A 22,566-nucleotide genomic window follows, 5' to 3' on the forward strand; every position below is an offset into this window, starting at 1 on the left:
TGCTTTTTTTATTTGGACTTTTCTAGGCTTGGCTGCAAATGATATATTTGGTTCAGGTCTGCTCTGGGTTTTTCTTCCTGTTCTGAACCCAGGAGGCTCCTCAAGGCAAGTTCTTCTTATAGTAATGGAAGTGTTTCAAAAGAACTGGCTCAACCACAAGTACATATTCACTCTTTGCTTGTGTCATATCTGATGTGGGAAACAAAGGCAGAAGAAAAAATTAAATTCCCTTGCTACTTACAGCCCATTGACAAGTCTGTGAAACAGGCAGAGTAACATTCCTCTGGGAACTCAACTGTCTCAATGTTGACACTTTGCTGAGGGCAAAAGGTGATCTTGGCTTAACATTATCCTGATCTCCAGGATCCTGTAAGTTTCCCTTAACATATAAAAATTCCTTTGGAAACTCCCTTTATCCCTACACCCCAAATATATGTTTTCAATCTTCCTCCAAGCACCTGGCTCACTAATATACATCTGAAGGGTTTTATTGATATGCAAATGTTGGAGTTCTGAAGCCAACCCAAGAAAAAATTCTTAGGATGTCTTCCATGCGAAAAGGTCTAATTAAAGTACAGACCCAGGACCCATGAGCAGAAAGAGCTGCCCTGGGATTGCGAGAAATAGTTGATTGTATACTTGGGAGCTGGGGGGAGGTAAAGACAGGGGGAAATTTCCAAAAGTATTTTAACATGCTAAAGAAGACTCGTGGGGTATTGGAGGCCTAACCATTGTCAAGTTAAGGCTGTTTTTCCTTCTAGCAAAATATTAACATTAAAACTGTTGGGAATTCTTGGAGAAATGTTCTACTCTGCCAGCCACAAGTATATGTCAAAGGGCTGCAGGTTCTAAGGAAATGTAATTTTATCTACATTTCCTTTTTGCCTTTATTCCCCATATCATTGTGATTAAGGTTTTATTAGACAGTAACAAATGACCTTCTCCTAACAATAGCTAGCCCTCTTGAGATCCTAGAACCTTGCTTCCAAAATTCCTTAGAGACTTATACTATCCCTAACCCTCCTGACTCGACAGTATACAATCTGTCACCCATTAAAACCCCAGTGCAGCTCTTCTGCCCATGGGTCTTGTCCCTGTGCTTTAATAAAACCACCTTTTTGTACCAAAGATGTCTTAAGAATTCTTTCTTAGCTGTTGACTCTGAACCCCAACATTTCCACATCAGTATCCATGAACATCTGCCCCATTCGCCAAGGCAAACTGCATGGCCAAACACAATACAACGGGAGCAAGGATATCTATTTTGCCTCTTTTAGGAGAAACTTCAGAAGCACTCAAGTGTGGCCACTCCTTAAAAGATTTAAAACCATTGATTAATCCCCTTTGCCCTAGTATGAAATGTACACTCCTTGATGGCCTCTCCAGCTCACTTCTGTTCTCTCTTCTCTCACATGCCCACCTTTCCCTAAACAATCTCTATTTCCCAGATAGAGTTCTGTTCCATTCTGTCATCAGTGCTTTGCCCATGCCAATCCTTTTGTATGAAATTCTCTTCATGTACCCCTAATTACACCAGGGTCTCAATTTACTAACATATCAACTCTACTAAGAAGCCTCACTGTCTGATCACCAAGATGGGGGTAAATGCCTTTTGTAAGGTACTTGTCAATCAATCTGTGCATCCCCTACAGCAGAGGTTGCTATACTATTAAAATGGGTTGCTTCCTCTCATGCACCCTTGTGTGTCAATTATACTAAAAAAAAAAATAATTAAAAAAAAAAAGAAAAAAGTAGTGGTGTGAAGTACGTGCTCATAGCTTTGTTTTGTAGGTGAGAAACCTGAGACACAGTGACATTAAGTAACTTGCCAAAGCTCATACAATCAGTTGGGTATTGGTGGATCTAGGATGTGACCCCAGGTGGTCTGGATCCCTGACACCTGTCTCAATCTCTTTCATTATTGGACCCGATTCTTCAGGAGAAAAATTAAAACTCTCTCTAAAGAGAATGGGATTAAATACCAAGAAATACTACTTTGTTGAGAAGAGCTGAGTTTCAGAGGGCTGGGAACCATTATAATATTTTAGAATTTTTTTGCCCCCAAAGAATGAATTTTTGCCCCCTTGAGGGCAACACTGAGAAAAATACATGCACTGCACTATAATGACTCACATAAACACATGATTTTTGGTAAAGTTTCTTGCAAATAAACCTTAGAAGTAAATGAATACTTTTTTTCTAAATAAAAAAATAGGCTTCCTATCTCTTTCCATGAGTCTGTAAATGCCCAGAGAATAAAAAGTTCCTTGTTCACTTTTGTTTCCAAAATGCCTCTCTCTATATATGACCCAAAACCAACATCCAACATTTGTTTACTGGACACACACTAGAGGCTTTCACATTAGAACCTGGAAGAAATCAAGCATATCTCTTATCTCCATAAAGTTAGAGGTGTTTGGACAATGTCATTTTTAAAAAGAAAGCAATTAGAGGAATAATAATTAGAAAGGAAGAGGAAGAAACATTTTCAAATGATACAATTGCATGTATAAAATTTGAAAACAGCTAATGAAGAAACTACTAAAACATGAAGAAAATTTGACAGAACAGAATTATATCATCAACATACACAAATCAGTGGCCTTCATATATTATAAACAAAAGCTAGTTAGAACACAGAATGGGAGGCAGAATTTATAATTACAAATAAAAGCATACCTATATTAATTAAGCAAAAAACCCAAATGGCTAGTCAAACATAACAAGGAATGTTCAAACCTTTATGAGAAAAAATAAACTCTCCTAAAAGACAGAAGAGTAGATTGGAACAATGAAAAGGTGTGTTGTTCTTGTATAGAAAAAAATTAACATTGTTAATCTCTATCAAAATCCCAACCACATTTTTTTTTTGCAGAAATATAAAAATCCAACCTAAAATTCATATTGAATCTCAAGGGACTCTGACATCCAAAGCAATCTTGAAAAAGAAGGTACAACAAGGGGACAGTAATCAGAACACTACTGTATGGCATAAAGATAGACATATAGAACAATGGATTAGAATACGGTTTCAAAGAAATGCTCACATATACGTTCAAATGTTTTTTTTAACAAGGTACTAAGATGATTCAATGGGGAATAGACGGTCTTTTCAAGAAATGGCACGCGGAAAACCGGAATGGCCACGTGCAAAAGTATGTAGCTGGACTCTCACCTAACACCATATACAAAGATTAACTCAAAATGGAGCCAGGACTTAAGTATAAGATCTAAAACTATTAAACTCTTAGAAGAAAAAAATGGGCAAAATCCTCACATCGGATCTGACAATGACCCCAGCTTTGAGCTGGGACATGTGCATATACCAGAAGCAATGGAGTTACCAAACCCTTTCCAAGATGTCTGAAAAAAAGTCTTGGAATCTAACCTAAAATGGCTCTCACTAAAATAATAATAACAACAACAATAATAATAATAGTAATAAAATAAAAATAATAAAATAAAATAAATCTTAAAGGCTCCCAGTAGTCAAAAGTGGGGTATTTTGGCTACCAATAAAGGAACAATTATAATGGATTTAAATGCATTGTATATGTTTAAATCTATAACTTTATAGTGATTAAAAAAACTCATCAGTCACCCGTGAGGAACGCTAGGGAACAAACTATTTTTTAAATTAGTAAATAATAGAAGCACTTATTGTTTGCCTTTTCTATACAAGTTGTATTTTTTTAAGTTTATTTTGAGAGAGAGAAAGAGAGAGAGAGAGAGCAAGCAGGGGAGGGGCAGAGAGAGAGGGAGAGAGAGAATCCCTAGCAGGCTCCACACTATCAGTGTACAGAGGACCAAATCACCAAGGCAGCCCTACCCAAACTGTACTTTATATAATACTTAATGAAGACAGCTTCTCTGGAAAGAAGTATTCCTATTAATAAATGAGAACTAATAATAGGATAAGAATATTATCATTTCCAGTGCCATAATGGAAAATAAATGGACTAAAGCAATGAGTTTATCAGTACCTATAAAAGGAAAGACAACCTTACAGCCTTTGCTTGCATGGGGCAATGTATTACCTGTGAAAAGATCTTGCTTAAAACAACTGAACTTGAATAAGATCAAGACCCTAGTTCTAACTACTATTTTACAAGATAGAGATGGGATAGTTCATTAAACCGCATAGAAATACAAGTAACCAAATCCAGACTGTGGAAAACTTTATAGGGCACACAACACAACTTCTTCAGCAAATAAATTACAATGAAAAAAAAAAAAAGCAGGGAAAAAAAAGGCAGGGGTGGGGGAGGCCATGAAAGGAACAGGAAGAACTAGAAATTTAACAAAGATGTAAAAGATTTAAGCCAATTACAATATATAGATCTTATCTGGTTCCTGTTTTGAATTAACAAACTGTAAAAATAAGATGTATCAGATAATTGAGGAATTTTCAACAACTGCCTGGATATTTGAAGATGTTAAGGAATTATTATTTTTAAAAGTATTATAATGTGATCGTAGTTATATTTCCAAAAATTTGTTACTTTCAAGGCAGCAGTTCCCAGACTTGGACATGCATTATAATTACTGGAAGGGCACTAAAACAGATTTCTGGAGCCCAAACCCAGAAATTCTCTTTCAGTAGGTCTGGGATGGGCCTCAAGAATTCACATTCCTAATATGTTCTTAGGTGATACCGAGGTTTCCGGCCCAAGGACCACACTTTGAAAACCACTGCTTTATAGATATGTGCTGGAAAAAATGTGGAGGAAATAACTCACCATCTGTGGTTTACTTCATTTCTGGTGGCAGGTGATGTGGGTATGAATAAAACAAGAATTTCAGTTAATAGTTACAGCCTGGTGATGAGTAGACAGAATTCCCTTATACTTTCCTTACCACATGTGTCTGTGTTTGAAGTTTTCTATAATTACAAGTTAAAATGTAAAGAAACTATAAATTTTTACAATTCCAAACAAAATAGTCAAACGATTAAGGCTAATACTTATTGTATCCACTTAAGGGATATAGTAAACTCGCATGTTAAATGTATTAATTTGGAAATACAGGGGTTTTTTTTGTCAATTCTACATTTCTTAACAAATCTTATCAAGATTTTTATATCCATCTTTCTCATGATTGTATTGATTATCACTAGCATCTCTTTTTGAGCCACTTAACAGCTTTCTAGAGCACATCAACATCTCAGTCTAAAATATTGAAGAAGCAGAACTTTTCAAATCCCCAGCTCTGCATTGCACAGTATGAGGACCATTCACTGTATTCACTTGTCCTGGAGGAGGGTGTTCACGGATTCCACAATGTAACCACTTTGTTGTTTTAAATTTTAAATGTTTACTTATTTGAGAGAGAGAGACAGAGAGAGAGAGACAGAGCACAAGCAGGGGAGGGGCCGAGAGAGCGAGGGAGACACAGGACCTGAAACAGGCTCCAGGCTCTGAGCTTTCAGCACAGAGCTCTGTGATGATTTCAAACTCTGGAACAGGGAGAGATCATGACTTGAGCTGAAGATGGATACTCAACCGACTGAGCCACCCAAGCGTCCCATCACAATATAACCACTTTAAAATAGTTTCTTTTAATAATCAATTTATTTTTTAAAACATTTTTATTGTCTATTGTTGAGAGAAAGAGACAGAGTGTGAGCAGGGGAGGGCCAGAGAGAGAGGCAGACACAGAATGCGAAGCAGGCTCCAGGCTCTGAGCTGTCACCACAGAGCCTGATTCGGGGTGCGAATTCATAAGCTGTGAGACCTTGTCCTGAGCCGAGTCAGATGCTTCACCCACTGAGCCACTCAGACACCCCTAATAACCAATATTTTTTTAAAGACTTATTTACACTCCCCAAACCCCAAGAAGAATTGCTAAATCTGTGTTAAATCTTTTTTAAAATTTATTTGTTTTGAGAGAGAGACTGAGAGACAGAGAGAGAGAATGAGTGAGGGAGGAGCAGAGAGAAAGGGAGAGAGAATCCTAAAATGGAATTCCATCTCATGGTCATTAGATATGACCTGAGCCAAAATCAGCAGTCGGATGCTCAACTGACCGAGCCACCCAGGCGCCCCTAAGTCTATGTTAAACTTCTGTGTTTCATTTGTAACAATTCTTCTAGGTAAATGTCACAAAACTTAAGCCCCAAATTCATTGTGTGTCGTCCACAAGCACTATTCTGTGATTCAGAGTAAAGCAAAGGAGAGAAGCCTGTAGAACTGGAGATTTTACGGACACTCTGGCAGCCACTGAGGTCAGACACGTGGTAATTCTTGATCAAAACGTCCCAAGTTATCTTCTTTGACACTTCGTGGATATGACATTTGGGAAAACAACAGCCCAGGGCAGCTGATCTCAGTGACGGGAGAGATCTGAAGCCAGGCACACGCCACAGGGGCTCAGCATGCCATTGTCACATTTCTCACGCTGTGTTTCTCTACTTGTGCCTCAAATTTGGCACTGTTCTTAAATGCTGGGTAGGAGTCAGTGGGATACAAGACAGTTCTGGCCCACACAGAGCTCGCACTCTATTGAGACACACCGCAAATAACCATCAAGTTTTAGAATTTACAAATTGTTTAAAATACAATACTCATTCCTCACAGCAGTCCTGGGAGCAGAATATGATTTCCTCTTTCCATAGGAGAGACTATATAACTTAGTCTGTGGACATCTAGGTGAAAAGATCTGTGAGGGCAGGAAGCATACCTGCTCTGTCCACCTGTAGAGAAGAAACTGTGGTGTTTCCATGAGGAAAGAGACACCCTGAATCTGTTGGAGGGATGAAGTGTTGATAAATGCTTCCTCAGAACCATGAAATGTAGGGGCGCCTGGGTGGCTCAGTCAGTTAAGTGTCTGCCTTCAGTTCATGTTATGATCTCACGGTTCGTGAGTTGGAGCCCCATGTCGGACTCTGTGTGGACAGCTCAGAGCCTGGAGCCTGCTGCAGATTCTGTGTGTGTCTCTCTCTCTGCCCCTCCCCTGTTCACGCTCTATCTCTCTCAAAAATAAGTAAACATTAAAAAAATTTTTAAGAATCCTGCTATATAGAAGTGTATCACTTCTCAGAGGCAGAAAATATTTACATGTAGCTGAAAATAGAAATGTTTTATATTACAAGTCATTTCCAAAGAAACATAGTGTTCTGAGAAAATGTTCTGGAGCACCTAGGTGGCTCAGTTGGTTAAGCACCCAACTTCAGCTTAGGTCATTATCGTGTGGTCTGTGAGTTCGAGCCCCTCATCAAGCTCTATGCTGACAGCTCAGAGCCAGGAGCCTGCTTTGGATTTTGTGTCTCCCTCTCTCTCTGCCCCTCCCCCACTCACACTCTGTCTCTCTTTGTCTCTCAAAAATGAATAAACGTTTAAAAAAATTTACAAAAACTAAAAGTTCTAAGAAACACCTGAAATAACTAACTGAATATTTTACAGGATGAAACTGCTCTGTGGACTGAATGCAGACTCTTTCTCCTTCTGGGGCAGTAGGGAAATGCAGGCTTCAAATCTTATCTGTACAACTTACTGGGGGGTAAATTTTGGACAATTCCTTTTTTTAATCTTTATTTATTTTGAGAGACTGAGAGAGAGAGAAAACGTGTACACACACATGCCAGCAGGGAAGGGGCAGAGAGACAGGGAGAGAGAGAATCCCAAGCAAGCTCTGTGCTGACGGCTCAATATGGGGCTCATGACCTGAGCTGAAATCAAGAGTTGATACTTCACTGCCTGAGCCACCCAGGTGCTCCAGTGCTGGACAACTCTGACCTGCTCATAGCTCTCCTGAAAACATCTCCATGGCTCCCCATTGCCGAGAGGCTAATAGGACTTAAGGCAATTCACCCTGTTTCTCCTATCTTCTTCTGCGGCCTTATTTTTCACCTTTTTCAAAAGTTAAACTATGCTCTGGAAGCATCCATCTCTGTCTTAGGAGCATGTGGGCACCTTTGAGGTTTCAAAACCGAGTATCCTTTTCCTGGGCCCTTCTTTCTTCTCCCTCTTCTCTTCTCCACGAGCCTATCCAAATACAAATCTGACTCATCTTTCAAGCCTAGACTTAAATGTCATTGCTTCCAGACTTGGACCACCACGCCTCGCTTAGGTGGACCTGTGGGCAGTTCTGATAGGGACCCTCCCTGCTCCATAGAGTCGGTCGCAAGTGCTTGCTGTGTCTCTCACTGTCTGCAAGCTCAGTGAGAGCAGGAGCCAAATCTGTTTTGTTCACTCGAGTGCCTGTCACAGTACCTGGCCCAGGTTAGGCAAGCCACAAATATTTCCCAAATGAAGGAAGACACTTACCTTCTGAATTGATTTTCCAAATATAAAAGGGACTAACACTACCGGCCTTATAAGGTTATTGTAATGATTAAAACAAATCACAAAAACAAAGCCCCCCCAGGGTGCCTTGTACAGAGTATATGTCCAATAAATGTCTTGTTACATTTTTTAAGTTTTTTATTTATTTTGAGAGACCATGAGTGGGGAAGGAGCAGAGAGCGGTAGGGGGAAGAGACAGAGAATGCCAACAGGCTTTGTGCTGAGCCCAACGCAGGGTTCGATCTCATGAACAATGAGATCATGACCTGAGCTGAAATGAAGAATCTGATGCTTAACTGTCTAAGCCACCCAGGCTCCCTAATGTCATTATTTCTATGCCCCTTCTAGAATTCTCTACCACTCCTGCTCACTCTTCCCACTCTAGAGAGCCTCTTGATTTGTCTTTCAAACTCTTCATGACTATAAAGGACCTATAGGTTGCTATCCATACTGACTGGTTATTCAACATGACTCTCAACTGAGTACGACATTCAGCATCCAGTGAATCCTTCTGCTAATGTCTCCTTTTAATTACCTGACATTAAAAATAGTCATGTGTCTCAATTTGTTCCCAAGATTTTATTTTTATCTGGCATGACAGGGTAGCAGATACGGTGACAACTGCCTCTGAAGGAATAGTTTCTCACATTTCCCACCCAAAGGGGGCATGCCACATATCATAGGACCTCATGGGGAAGGCCCAGGCTCTGACAGGAGGCAGAAGTGAGGGGAAAGCACAGGCCACAGTCTTCATAGGAGTTTCCACAGAGAAGGAAAGGCAGTGTAGGCTACGTGGCTTAGGACGGGCTAGCTTGAATAACTCCAGCAGGTTTTGAACAGAGAGGCTGTCCCTAGTTGTCCAGTATCTGGACTGGGTTGATTTGGGGCAGGAGAAATACTTTCTTCATGAGAAATTAATTAATCCTGGGAAGGGCAGTCTCTCCCAGCCAGCAAGGCTACCTAAGGTGTCAAAACACCATAAAACACAGAAAATAAAAAACATGATTAATACACCTATGCCAAGGCAGGAGAGAATGGCAGTTCATCACTGGCACCCTGGTTCCATCATTTATTCTATTGTAAACTTAAATTTTTTTTTATTTTTTTATTTTTGAGAGACAGAGAGAGATAGCACAAGCAGGGGAGGGTCAGAGAGAGAGGGAGATACAGATTCTGATGCAGGCTCTAGGCTCTGAGCTGTCAGCACAGAGCCTGACCCAGGGCTCGAACCCACGAACTGTGAGATCATGACCTGAGCCGAAGCCGGACGCTTCACCGACTGAGGCACCCAGGTGCCCCTATTCTATTGTAAACTTTAGTAACATTGCTCTTGGGATATAATATTCCAGGCTTCTGGTCTCTTCCATTCCGTTCCCGACAAAACTCACAATTGCCCTTTCTGCTCTTCCTCAATCTGCTAATTAAAACAGCCTAAAGGGAGTGGCTGGCTGGTTCAGTCAGTAGAGCATAGGACTCTTAATCTCAGGGTCATAAATTCAAGCCCCACATTGGGTGTTAAGCTTACTTAAAAAATATATATATAACAGCCTAAGGACACATTTATCTCTAATAAGAACCCTATATTTGCCTATAAATGCCTTATGTTATACCTATTTTTCCTTTGTCATCGATCCCTTCTTCCTCACACAACAGCCCTGTTTTACTGTTGATATGCTTGTCAACTGCATTAATTGCATAATGCTGCGACTGATGTTGAGACAAGCTTTCTTCTTTAGGGACTCACTGATTTAATGACTACATGGGCTGACGTCACATGGAACTGGGAATGTGTTTTAAGAGATTATTTCCTCATTCACATTCTCCCTTCTTTCTTCTTTCTCTTTTCCTCTCCCCTTCTGATCTTTACTACCATTTGTCTTTGTTTCCTTAGGATTCCCAGCCAGCCAAATGCCCACTGTAGCTCGGCACCAACTGGAGACCAGTCCCTGTCCTATAGTCATGGCCTCCCCAGGAGAAACCTCAGAGACTGGTCTTCGGAACAGATGGCAAGTGGCAGCTCTGACCAATCTGAGGTACGTATATGAAGACTGGACTTGTTTTCTATTGTGGATGAAGGGTATTGTTGCCTGTATATTTGGATGTGCAGCAGATATTAAGACAATCTGAGGGGGACACTAGAGGCCATATGATCAATCAGCTTCTAAGAAGCACCTTGGTGAGCTTATAGGCAAACCTTGACTGTCTCAGCTGAACTTCTCATCTTTCTTCCACCTTCTTCCTCTGGATACAATGGGTCTCTAAAACGTGGCATTCTAAATTCCCTTACTAGAAAAGCTGCAGAAAGAGCTGAAGACCCTGGATCCTTTCTCTTCAGGATTTCTTCTCCGGTCTCAGCTGAGCTGCCTTTTCCTAAGACACGAAGTCCCTCTACAGTTACCAATGGTCAAGATCCTTTGCCAGAGATTTTTCTAAGAGGGGCTTTCCAGAAATGGTACAACCACGTTCCTATTCCAAGCATGGGTTCCATTTGTTTATTTTACTTGCACGCACCAGAGCAATAGAATTAAAAGTTTAGTTTCTTTCTTTTTTTTTTTGTTTAGCTTCTCTCTTAAAAATAACCTTTACTATTGATTCCTAAGATACAAACTTATTCATATTCATATGTGGAAATTTCTAGTCAGAAGAGACCAGAATAGAAAATGGATTAAGCTTGGGGCACCTGGGTGGCTCAGTTGGCTAGGCATCTGACTTTGGCTCAGGTTATGAGCTCACATCCGTGAGTTCAAGCCCTACATCAGACTCTGTGCTATCAGCTCAGAGCCTGGAGCCTGCTTCGGATTCTGTGTCTCCCCTCTCTGTGCCCCTACCCCACTCATGCTCTGTCTCTCTCTGTCTCTCAAAAAATGAATAACTGTAAAAAAATTTAAAAAAAGAAAATGGATTAAGGCCTTTTAGCCCTATTTAATTTCTTTCTAAAAGACTGATGTTCTTGACTTTCATTGTCTGCTCTTAGCACTGTTGGGTTAAAGATTCAGGAAAATGGGCTCATTTGAGTCAACTTACAAGTTGGTCAGTTGGCTCTTAGATAAGATAGGATGTATCATTCTAGAGAGTTCCTAAAGAGTTAGAGGTGGGAGATATCTTTGAAATCTAATTCAGCACTATTTTATTAATTGAGAAACTGAGACCCAGAATGGGGTCAGGAAATTGCTTAGTGCACTCAGAGAATTAATGGCAGACCCAAAGCAGAGATTAAGGCTCCCCAGTGACAAGTCCAGGGTTCTTGCTCTGAACACGCCACTTCCCAAGTTCATATTTATGGGTGGATACAAAGAATAGTCCACATGTAATAGGGGTGCTAGAGGAATATATCCTACAATAGAAAGAAGTAATAGCAGTGGGTAAATCATGAGTGAGCATGTGTTGATGGAAAACCAGGCTAAAAATCAACCTCATAGCAGTAGTCTGGGAATTTAGTAATATAGTAAGTACAAATTACCTGGTCACACGCTTAGCATTTAGTAGGTTCAAACAAATATTAGTTCTTTTTCCTGCCCATCTCTAATCATAATTAGTTGTATGTTGATGAAAAGTATTTAGCAATACAATATCAACTTTGTACAGCCACTGTGAATCACCAATTCAATCAAATTCTCTAGCCTGAGACTGATTTTATTTCAGAACCTTACATAGCTTACTTGCCCCGTGTTTACCCCCCTGGAGTTGTATGCCCACCAGAGTCCCTAGGATTTCATCCAGACCAGCAATGGAAATGAACAACATTCTTTCAGTCATTTCCCATGTTTAAAAAAAAAAAAAAGGGGCCAGGGAGGAGGTGTCTTAAGATTTTTCACTTAGCTTAATAAGACCTTGTCCTCAAATAATCTGAACATATCTGCTAGATATATCTAAATACAAGCAATTGCCATTTATATAATAAATATATGAGAGGTGAGAGAGAGAGAGCAGCTAGGGGCTATGTTATGCTGTAGTAACAAATAGCCCCAAAGTTTCAGTGGCTTAAAACAACAAACATTTATTTCTCACATTTCTGTAATTGGTCAGGCACAGTCTTGCCATTATCTTAGCTCCCAAACCCAGGCTGATGAAGTAGTGAGTCTGAAGTATTCTGGGACATACTGGCAGAGGGGAAAAAGAGAACTCTGGAGGGGCTCCTGTGGGCAGTTTAATCCTCAACCAGAAGGAGTGCATGTCACTTCTGCTCACAACTCATTGGCCACAATTGTTCCCATAGCCCTTCCCAACCACAAGGCAATTAGGAAGGGAGAAGAGTAGGAATATTTGGTTTTAAAAAGCAATAATAACTACTATACTATATTGTTAAGGCTGTTTTAGAAACTTTTAATGGTAAAAAAAATTCCAAATACCCTCTATCTCAACAAGCATTTCCCTTATGGGCATTTATTTCCCTTATAAGGACATTAAATGAGAATGTTCTTTTTCATATTGGATTTTCAGGTGAGCTATGGGAAACTCTTCTGGTTTTTAAAAGCTGCAGCTTCAGATGATCCACAGCAAAGCCAAAGAGTTGTGGGCAGCAACGAGGGCAAGAGTCAGGGATATCACGATCATGGCCAAAGGTACTTTCCTTCTTTTCTTTGTCATAGTGTTCCTAGATTTCTAGAGCTGGCAGTAACATCAGAGGCCATTCACCCGGAAAGCTCACCCAAGGTAAAATCACTTTGCCCTTCACCAACATCTGGCTTATGCTGATCATTTCTTCTCTCTCATACAAAGGCCAGCACAGAAAGTTACTTGCAAAAATTGCATAGTTTCTTGAGATCAAGCATGTGACTTTTTTTTTATGAGGTTGCCATACAAAAAGGAAAACCCTAATTATGAAGTAAGGAATGACTGTAGACTGGTGCAGAGCTCTAGTCTATAAGGTATGATTCCCGAAATACACTTGGTTAATGAACTGCTGGTTTACGGGCACTAGCAAAGAAAGGTTTCATGTACAAGAATAAATAATCCTTTCATATAATCTCGAAGGAAAGAGATGACACAAAGTAAAACTAAGATCTGAGGAATATCATTAAAGATGAGGCACAGTAAAGCATGATAGTCTCTATGTTCTCCAAGAAAGTTGACAAAGTGCAGTAGTTAGAAGTGTAGCCTTTATTACCTGAAGCCTAGGCTGAATTCCTGTTTCTGCCATTTATTGGCTATGTAACCTTGGGATAGTCAGCTACCCTCTCTGTGCTTCCATTCTCCAATTGTAAAACAGGAACCATAAGAGATTTCCCTTCACATCAGATTTATAAGGGTAATTTAATCAATCAATGCAAAGTTCTCAATAACAGTATCTGATACATAGTAAATGCTAGATAAGAATGTTTTTACTTGTTTTAAACTAACCTACCAGAAGACAGTCTTTCAATTGCAAATAATGAGACACCATGATTAAGAGCCATGGTATTGGAATTTATCACTTTGCTCTAGGGAACTAGAGTTTCCTGTAAAAATGTCCCTGGGCCAAGTATAAGACTTGATTCCTTTCTAGAGTGTGCTCTTTTCATGCCCTTTTGGCATTCATTGAATACCAGCTGCATGCCAGGCACACCTTTCTGGGCACAGTGAATTCAGAGGTTGGCAAGGCCCAGTCTTTCCCTCAAGGGCTCAAAATGCAAAGAAAGTGACACTGCCATGTGGGTCTATGGGTCAAATATCTGGGAGCAATTGTCCTGTGGAGGGCCATAAAGCCCCATAGGTTTAAGTATATTTATTTTTTTGAGAGAAAGAAAGAGAGTGGGGGAGGGGCAGAGATAAAGAGAGTCTCAGGCAGGCTCCACACTGTTGGTGCAGAGCCGAACACAGGGCTCTAACTCATGAACTGTGAGATCATAACCTGGGCAGAAATCAAGAGTCAGACACTTAACCCACTGAGCCACCCAGGTCCCTAGAGCCCCAGAAATCTTTATTAATCAGCAACCACACTTCATCAAACACAGACCATGAGATTTGGGCCCAGTGAGGTAGTGGACTGTGCACTAAAACATATGGTTACCCATTGGCAGGTATGGGTATTATGGGTCCTTGACAGGAAGGCTTTCCTGAGCCCTAGACTAGGATATGATCCCGAAGTCCTTTCCTTGCCTAAGAGTCATTGTACTTGTAACTACATACTTGACATTTGAGGTTAGCAATAATAGCATCTGCCCTAGCCAACTTGGTGTCTAGCATAGTTCCTGGCACATGGAAGATACTCAACAAATAATTTTTTAATGTAATGGGCACCCTAATTGTCCACTTGCAGGGACATATGGATATCTACCCTGTAAAAGAGGTGCATAGAGAGATTGTTTTGAACTCATCAGAGAAGGTGCTGCTTTATACAAACCAGATAGCATGTTTGTGGAAGTGCAGAACTGATGGCCTGTAATGAATCCAGGCTCTCCATTAATCAATGTGCTGCTCAGGAAAAGGCTCTCTCATGTTCTATCAGAGAGAGCCTTTCTTTAATGGGGTAGCTCTGTGATGTTTAAAAAGCCTCCAGCATCACCTGTGGTCACAACAGTGGCCACAGCTCTCCTCTCCTAAGTCGGACCAGATGATACAAACTTCTGCAGCCGGTTTCCTAGGAACCCCCACCGGCTGAAACAAATGGGTTCCATACAACTCCTGCCCATTTAGCATTGGTGTTCAGAGACAAGGGCCAAAGCCTCATGAATTCCTACCCCCAGGAACTGGCATTGCAAGGAAAGAAATGAGGAAGAAAAACTTGTGATTCAAATCTGGGACATATACATCTCATTGGCAAGGCCAGGGTCATGTGCTCGCTCTATCAGCAAAGAGAGACTAGTAAAGTAAATAGCTGGGATTTTCCTTGGCTGGAGTGAGAGGTTGACACCTGAGCTAGAGGACTTTCTGAACAAAGGAAGGCAGGTGCAGAAACTATGTGACCAAAACAAGGACACACAGCCACCCCTTCCTTGCCAAGCTTTTGAAAAGTATTAGCTATTAGACGAAAGCTCAAGTAAGAGTCACAGAGCAACAAGAAGGTGTAATATGACCATTGGTAAAAGTTAAATACATATAAAAATAATTGATTCCAAATACTGTACAAGATCCCCAGGAAATAGTAAGAAATAAACCAGAGTTGACCCACATCTGATGGAGCAGTCTACTAGGAAGTCAGACATGAAACAATAACCAAAGATGTAAAGATGTGATTGCAACATGAGGGAGACATATTAAAGAAAAGGACAAAAAATTATAAAAGAGCTGATCAAGCACAGGGTGCTGGAGCACCCCTGAGAGCCAACTGGGAGCACCACTTCCCAGATACTCATTCGGTGACATCGGGTTGGTAGCTTGAAGTCAGCCATGGTGGGACTGCTTACACCATGTAAATTAGTAATGCTACAGATTAGGGCCTTATCTTGGAGAGTGGGTTGTTAAAGTTTACTGGCACACTACTGAAAGGAGGCTGATTTATAGGAGTGGAGGTTGAGGGATATCACAGAATATTCCTATAGGGAAGTGGCACTTTATGTTGAGACGGTGGAAATTAGGAACACTCCACTGCCAAGAAGATAGTTCAGAGGGATCTGGAAGGAACATCATTTGAATGCTAAATAAGTAAACATCTCAAACTGGTTAAATCAAATAAACAAATGACTGTAACACTTTATCACCCTGTGGTTTTTCACCTATTATTTAAAGTAACAATAGTCAGTGAGATAAACAATCTTAATAATTATAAATATTTGCAAAATCATTATTTTTACTAAAATTTTTCTGGGTTTTCCAAATACAAATTGCAGAGTCAAGGATAACAGAGGAAGTTCACTAGATTCAAGATTTCCTTCTTTGTAGGCTCCCTAGTTACAGGGATCTGGGAGGATCTGCTTTGCTTTGCTTGTGGCAATGAACAGTTTGGAAATTTGATTTCCTGTCAATAGTTATCTGGGCTTAAAAGAAGTAAGACCAGGTAGCTAAAGTAAACTACTATGGTCACTTCTAATGTTTTCTCTCAACCTGGAAAAAAAGAGTTGGAGATTAGATTACAAAGTTGGGTTTATGTTCTAGTTGAATTGGTGCCTCATGGAGAAGAGACTCTAGTGGTCAGAATGATGGAACGGATTGGAGTTAACCTAGGAAACCTTCAGGCTCAGATGTGACCAGGTTATCAAGATTTAGAAGACCTTCCTGGGTGGGTTCTCTAGTTCCACAGTGTATGTCAGGGGTGAGAGATGTGGTGTGAAAACATAGGGCGGCTTTGGGTGGATCACCTTTTCACAGCATGTCCTTACTCCTCCGAACAGTACCCGCTCCTGAAGGTGCCAGATCACAGTCAGAGGTGAGCAAGAGCCTGTCGGGGATCCTGATGGCACTAAGGACAACTAATGGCAAACTCAACATAAAGAACCTCAGTTGGAATTTTCGAAAGGAAGATCGCTTGTTCTCTGGCTCCCTGCCCCTACCCAAGGTAACCAAAACTAGAGTTCAGAGTTGTTGATCTCCAAAGGCTACCTCAGGACATTGCGTCTATAAGAAAGCACAGTTATGATCTGTGTTCTGCCTGTGGATCACATTATACAATTGTTTTCTGTGCCTGAGAGAATGGGAATTATGGAATGTGCAGAATTGGTTCAGGAATTATTTACACTGGGATATGTTTTATGTTAATAATAGAGAATATGACAAAACCCAAGTAACATTTCACAATGGAAAACAAATTCTTCCAAGGTCAAGTGTTCATTTCTCACATCCAGTACCAGCTTCCCGTGACATCAGCATGTGGTACATGATTTAGGGACACTAAAGTTTAGGAACTAATGTGATTTATTGCTGATAGAGACTAGTCTGCAGTTTGGGAGCACTAATTAACAGTGCAGATGTGTTTTATGGAAGAAGATCCAGAACCACATTAACTCAAGTGTTGTCTTCAGCCAAACAAACCCTAGACATGAGGCTACCTCAGATACAGGGGAAATAATAGTTACAACAATTACTACAATGCCATTAATAACAACTTGTCACCACTAAGCTCACTAAGTTCTTACTAAGTGCCAAGTACTGCACTAAATGCTTGAGTTACATTATTTTCATTTAACATTTACAGATAACTACAAAATCCAGATAGATGTTATAATACCCATTTAATGAAAAATTCTGAGTCTCAGAGAGGCCAACTGAATTATCTAAGATAATTATCTACCAAGCTGTAGCCAAGGTTCAAAGTACAGAAGAGTACAGGGATATTGAGAGTCAAAAGAGGAACTCTATTAGGAAGAAGATGTCTGGAAACATCTATTAGGTCTGTGATACAAGACTTAGAATTCCAGATGAATAAAGAGATTGGAAATTACTGGGGAAAAAATACGAAAAAAAGAAAATGCTATAGAAAATATTGGAAAATGCCTTTCATCTAGGCAAACAGGGGTTAAAAACAAGAGAGAATTTAAAAGAACTTGTGATGTTTACTAAGGAAGAAAGGATACAATATACTGACTGGATTCTTATCCCAGGACAGAGGCAGTGTTCTCTATGCTTTCGTTTATACAGCCAACTAATCATGCAAAGGCAATGGTTATGGTAGTGCATAAATGGGTGTGTATGCATGTGAATATGACACATGCGAGGATATTTCACTAGAAAGAGAGAGAGAGCACACTATGGGAGATTCTACACAATATAAATACCTTTCACTATGTTCATAAAAGCAGTAGAAGCAGCAATTCTTTGTTAGATTGGAAATTACATAACATTATCAATGAAGCTTGAATGTCCTCAGATAATGCTTGGGGAGTTAAACATAAATAACTTGGGAATCAAAGTAAGTTTTCTTAAACTCTTTGATGGTTCAGATTTTTCAACTGGAAAAAGTCGGTTTGAAATATCTATCTCCTGCACCTATTGTGAGGGTTAAACAAGATAAATATGTGAAGGCACTTAGCACGCTAATATATGAGGCACTCAGTAAATACTAGTTTCCTTTTCTTCCAGTTAAAAAAAAAATCAGTGTTTGGTTAAATTATTATTCAAAACAGCCTAAGGAAGGGGAATCTTTCCCAGGGTCAAGTGATGGCCACATTGAGTGCTGGCTCTCAGAGCTGGTCCTAAAAGCTTAAATTTGTGGTTCATATCCAAGGAAATGGGGCACATTTTCCTTGAAGCTGGTCTGCCTCTCTTGAGCCATCTGGCATCTCTTAAGACATCTGGAACTCACTCAAAGTATATTACAGTCTGGGAGGCATATAAAATAGAATTCTGTTTCCCCAGAACGTGAGACAAATTGAGGCCCAAGGGACATTGGATACAAAAAAAAACAGCAGCAGCTGTGCCCCAACATTTGTGCTTTTGGACACAGGACTTCAGAGTAAACTAGGAAAGGATAGGATTTGGAAGGGCTTTTTTTTCCTTTAACTAGTAATTCTTAATCTCCTTGGAGCATGGGGAAAGAATCACAGACTTCCGTAAATTTCTCATGAAATCAATGCATTCTGTGCCCCTGTGTTGGGGGTGGGGTGGGAGTTGCCATCATCACAGCCAACATTTCAGAGGGTTCACAGATCATCTGTAGTCTCTCAAATAAATATAGTCTTGAAGGATAATCTAAGGGTCTTGCCACTTGAATGAAATTTTGCCCTTCTCAAAGAACAGTCTAAAAACATTTCCAACATCTCCCATCCCCATTCTGTGGACTCACTTCTCTTGTTCCTCTAGCATAGCTTGATGCAATTATGGCTTCTGGCAGGATTCCTGAAGCAATGGCGATCCATATCCCAGTGTTCTGAGCACGATGTGAAGGCACTAAGGAGAGGAGAGAGAATATTATGATTTCAATTTCTGAGTTATTTAGGAACTCACGGGAATGGTGACATTTTAAATATGTCACAACTCTGCATGACAAATGCAGTGATGGCAGTAACTTGGAACACAAAGAAGGAAGACCAAACTAGCCCGACTCAAAAACCCTCTGGAAGAGATGGTGCAAATATGAAATCTTAGAAGACAGGTAAATTTGACAAAGAATTAGGAAAAGGAGAAAATGAAGGAATAGGAAAGGCATTCTATGTAAAAGAACAATGTGAAAGGGAACTGAAATGAGAGAGAGCATGGCTAATTCAGGGAACAGTAAGCCATTCATGTAGATAGAACATAGTGGGTACCTGGTGGCTGGGATTGGTGGGAGATGCTGCTCAGGGCAATATTAGATAGTGAGAGCCAGTTTATGAAGGGTCTTTCTAAGGAGCTGAATTTTATCCTGAAGGCCCAAAAGGATCATCAAAAGATATTAAACAGTGAATGATACGATCAAATTTGAAATTTGAAAAAAGCACCCTAAGGGAATATGAAGAATTAGAGGCAAAGAGAGCCCTTTAGAAGGCTGTTCCAAAATTTCAAGCAAGAAATTATGAGGTGTTAAACCAGGGCAGAACAGGAGAGATAGAGGAATTAAGGAGATAGTAAAGTAGGTCTTGGTGACTAACTGGATATGGGCCCTGAATTAGGAAGAATCAAAAATGACTCCCAACATTTTGGCTTTGGCAACTTGGTGACTGGTGGTACCATTCTCTGTGATAGAAAAAGAGAAAAGGAGTAGCTTTGGAGGAATAGAGGACAGGATGGAGAGTTCAGTTTTAAACACATTGATTTGGGTTGAGAAATTAAATAATGATTTAAGGGTCTTCAATATGGAGTTGAAGCCATGGGAGTAGCCAGGGTTACCCAAGGATGTAATAGAAAGTGAGAGGGGAAGGCTGAGGAGGACTTTCATTGTTAAGGAGTAGGTAGAAGAGAGGGCAACACAGGAGATTAAAAACAATCAAACAAGACATAGGAGTGGTCAGGAAAGCCAAAAAAGAGATTGATAGAAGGATGGTATGATCAGCCATGTTACATGCTGTGAAGATACCATCTATAATTAGGACTGAAAAATGCTCAGGCAATTTCAAATCATGGAAGTTACCAGTGACTTGGCAAATACAGTTTAAGTACAGTGATGGGGTAAAATGCAAATAGAGCCATAAGTGGGAAGAGAGGAAGTTGAGATAGCATCTGCGTGCCACTCTTTCAAGGAGCATTTTGGGGAAATGAATATTTATTCCACATGGCATTTTCTAGTGATGTAGACATGTTATTTACTTTTGATTAAAAAACATTTTCTTACTAAACAGAAGAAACTACACACAATGAAATGCTTTGTTATTGAACAAGGGTCATCATTATGTATAGTCATGCTTTAAACAGTTTAGTAATAATCCTGAATAACGCTACGCTGGAAGGATTTTCTGGTAGATTTTTTGTTGTTGTTCCTTTATAACTGTCAGTTCTTAGCAGCTATCAATCAATCTGTTTCTAGGAACCCTGATGTACTATTTCTAATCTGCTGTTCTTTTTAGCCTAGAGCAAAACTCAGTGTTGCCAGAAGTAAATGAACTGTTTTTAGAATAACCTCTGATGTTTAAAAATACATTAATATGCTGTAATCATGAGGGTAATTCAGTTCTTATTTACTGAGTAAAATGGCATAATGTCATTAATTTCTACCTCTAAATTTACTTTTGCCAAGCCCATATACATTCTACTCTTTTCCATCTTCAACTCATTCATTCACTTCCTTGTTCATCTACGTATTTGTCTGTTCAATAATTATTGATTCTTTACTTTTCAGTAGGTGCTAGACAATGGTGATCAATATATACATGAAACACAACCACAGTCCTCAGCAAGCCAGGGTTTTGTAATAAAGCTCTAGTGAACAAATAATCACTGCCCAGTCTGGAAAAGGGTACAGAACTATAGTAGGTGGATAATGTCAAAATACACGCAGTTTCTAAAAAGCACCATACTTTTTCTTATCCATTAATTACACATACTTTTCTTTGGTCTGGAATTTTTCATGACCTCTTAGTCTTCTGGTAAACTCTTACTTTTTTTTTTATGTTTCAAATTGATCTTTGTTCCTCCTTTAAACATCCCGTACATTACTTACTCATCTATACCTACTAAGTAACATGTATAAGTTCTAAACTTAGACTGTTGTTTGTTTCCTTCAGAAAGACAAACTAAGATTATTTTTTTTTGGTCACTATTTTAAAATCTAGGTTTTATTATTATTCAGCTATGGTCTGACCAACAGATCAGGAGATGATTGCCACTGAGGAGACAGTTTGTTACTCACAGTTCCCAAGGTGGGGGGTGGGGGGAGCTGGGCACATTTACACAGGCCACACAGAAACAGTAGGGTTGGTGAGGAAGCAGAGAGGTTAAGGGGAAATGTGGTCAAGAGCCCTCACTATGGAATGGGCAAGGTAGGGTAAGCAGGCTTAGGACTGGCTAATTTGATCTATTTCAGTGAGCTCCGGGACTCAGGGGCTGTCTAGTACTTGGCCCTGGGGTGATGAGAGTAGGAAAATCCTGGCTCAAGTGTGAGAGCCCCTGAGGGAGCTGCAGGGCCTCCCTGGATGAGGAAGTCACAGCGATGAAATGACAGGTGTTTGCACAGCTCCTGCCATGAGAGGCAAAACTGGTATCTCCTTCTGCTACTGGCTCATATTGGGAATGGGACTGTTGTCATTAATAAGGCCTCATAATGTTCCAAATCAAACCGATATTCCCCACACAGCTCATGAGAAGAAGCATATTCCTACCCTTACAAAGGAGATTTTAGATCAAAGCACTGTAGATGTTTGTCAAAAGACTCTTCCAATAGGCCCCTGTAGATTTGAAACATAGACTATGAAGGGGTTAAAAACACAAGAGTTGCATATAAGTCTGGCCCGGAGAAATGAGACTAATTTGGAGATAAGTAATAGAAAACAAGGACAGAACATAGTCCCTTCCCAAGGTCCACATTCTACAAATACCCTCCATTATACTGACTTCAGTTATGAAGATGGATAAGAAAATAGAAACCCAGGTGCAAGGCTAACACACATAAGGCCCCCATTGTACTTACATCAAAGATAAGCCTTTCTCAAGCAACTTAACAAGCATTCTTTCTCTTGTGGTTAATGAGCTAAATAAAATAACTCCTAGCCTATCTATATACAACTTAACCTATGTTTTAATCTTAGCATTACTAACTTAAATAATGTGTATATTATCCTGTTTTTTACTAAAAACATCCTGTTATTCTCTTGGCTATAAGATTTACTCAACCTCACTGTAAGTACAGTACATGACTTGGTTGTAACTTGTTAATTAAAACAAAGTGATAAATATTGGCAAAAAACCAACCCGTGCAAAATAAGTTTGTTACTTTCTTGTTCTGGGGGACTAACATGAAGAATGAAGGGGGTAGTTCTGTGAAAATACTTCTGTAAAACCTGTTTTTGTACATTCTCGCTGA

At 39.9% G+C, this 22,566-nt stretch overlaps 1 protein-coding gene across 1 annotated transcript in view; it reads left to right on the forward strand.

The window, feature by feature from the left end:
• C8H1orf87 (chromosome 8 C1orf87 homolog) overlaps positions 1–22,566 on the forward strand; it is an 80,512-nt gene that overhangs the window by 23,941 nt on the left and 34,005 nt on the right. The window contains 5 exon segments of the mRNA XM_029946026.1: positions 10,171–10,315; positions 10,464–10,706; positions 10,708–10,734; positions 12,723–12,837; positions 16,532–16,695. Coding sequence (XP_029801886.1) covers positions 10,171–10,315; positions 10,464–10,706; positions 10,708–10,734; positions 12,723–12,837; positions 16,532–16,695 — 694 coding nt within the window.

Source organism: Suricata suricatta, chromosome 8 (genome assembly GCF_006229205.1).
Source record: "Suricata suricatta isolate VVHF042 chromosome 8, meerkat_22Aug2017_6uvM2_HiC, whole genome shotgun sequence".
Classification (NCBI taxonomy): Eukaryota; Metazoa; Chordata; class Mammalia; order Carnivora; family Herpestidae; genus Suricata; species Suricata suricatta.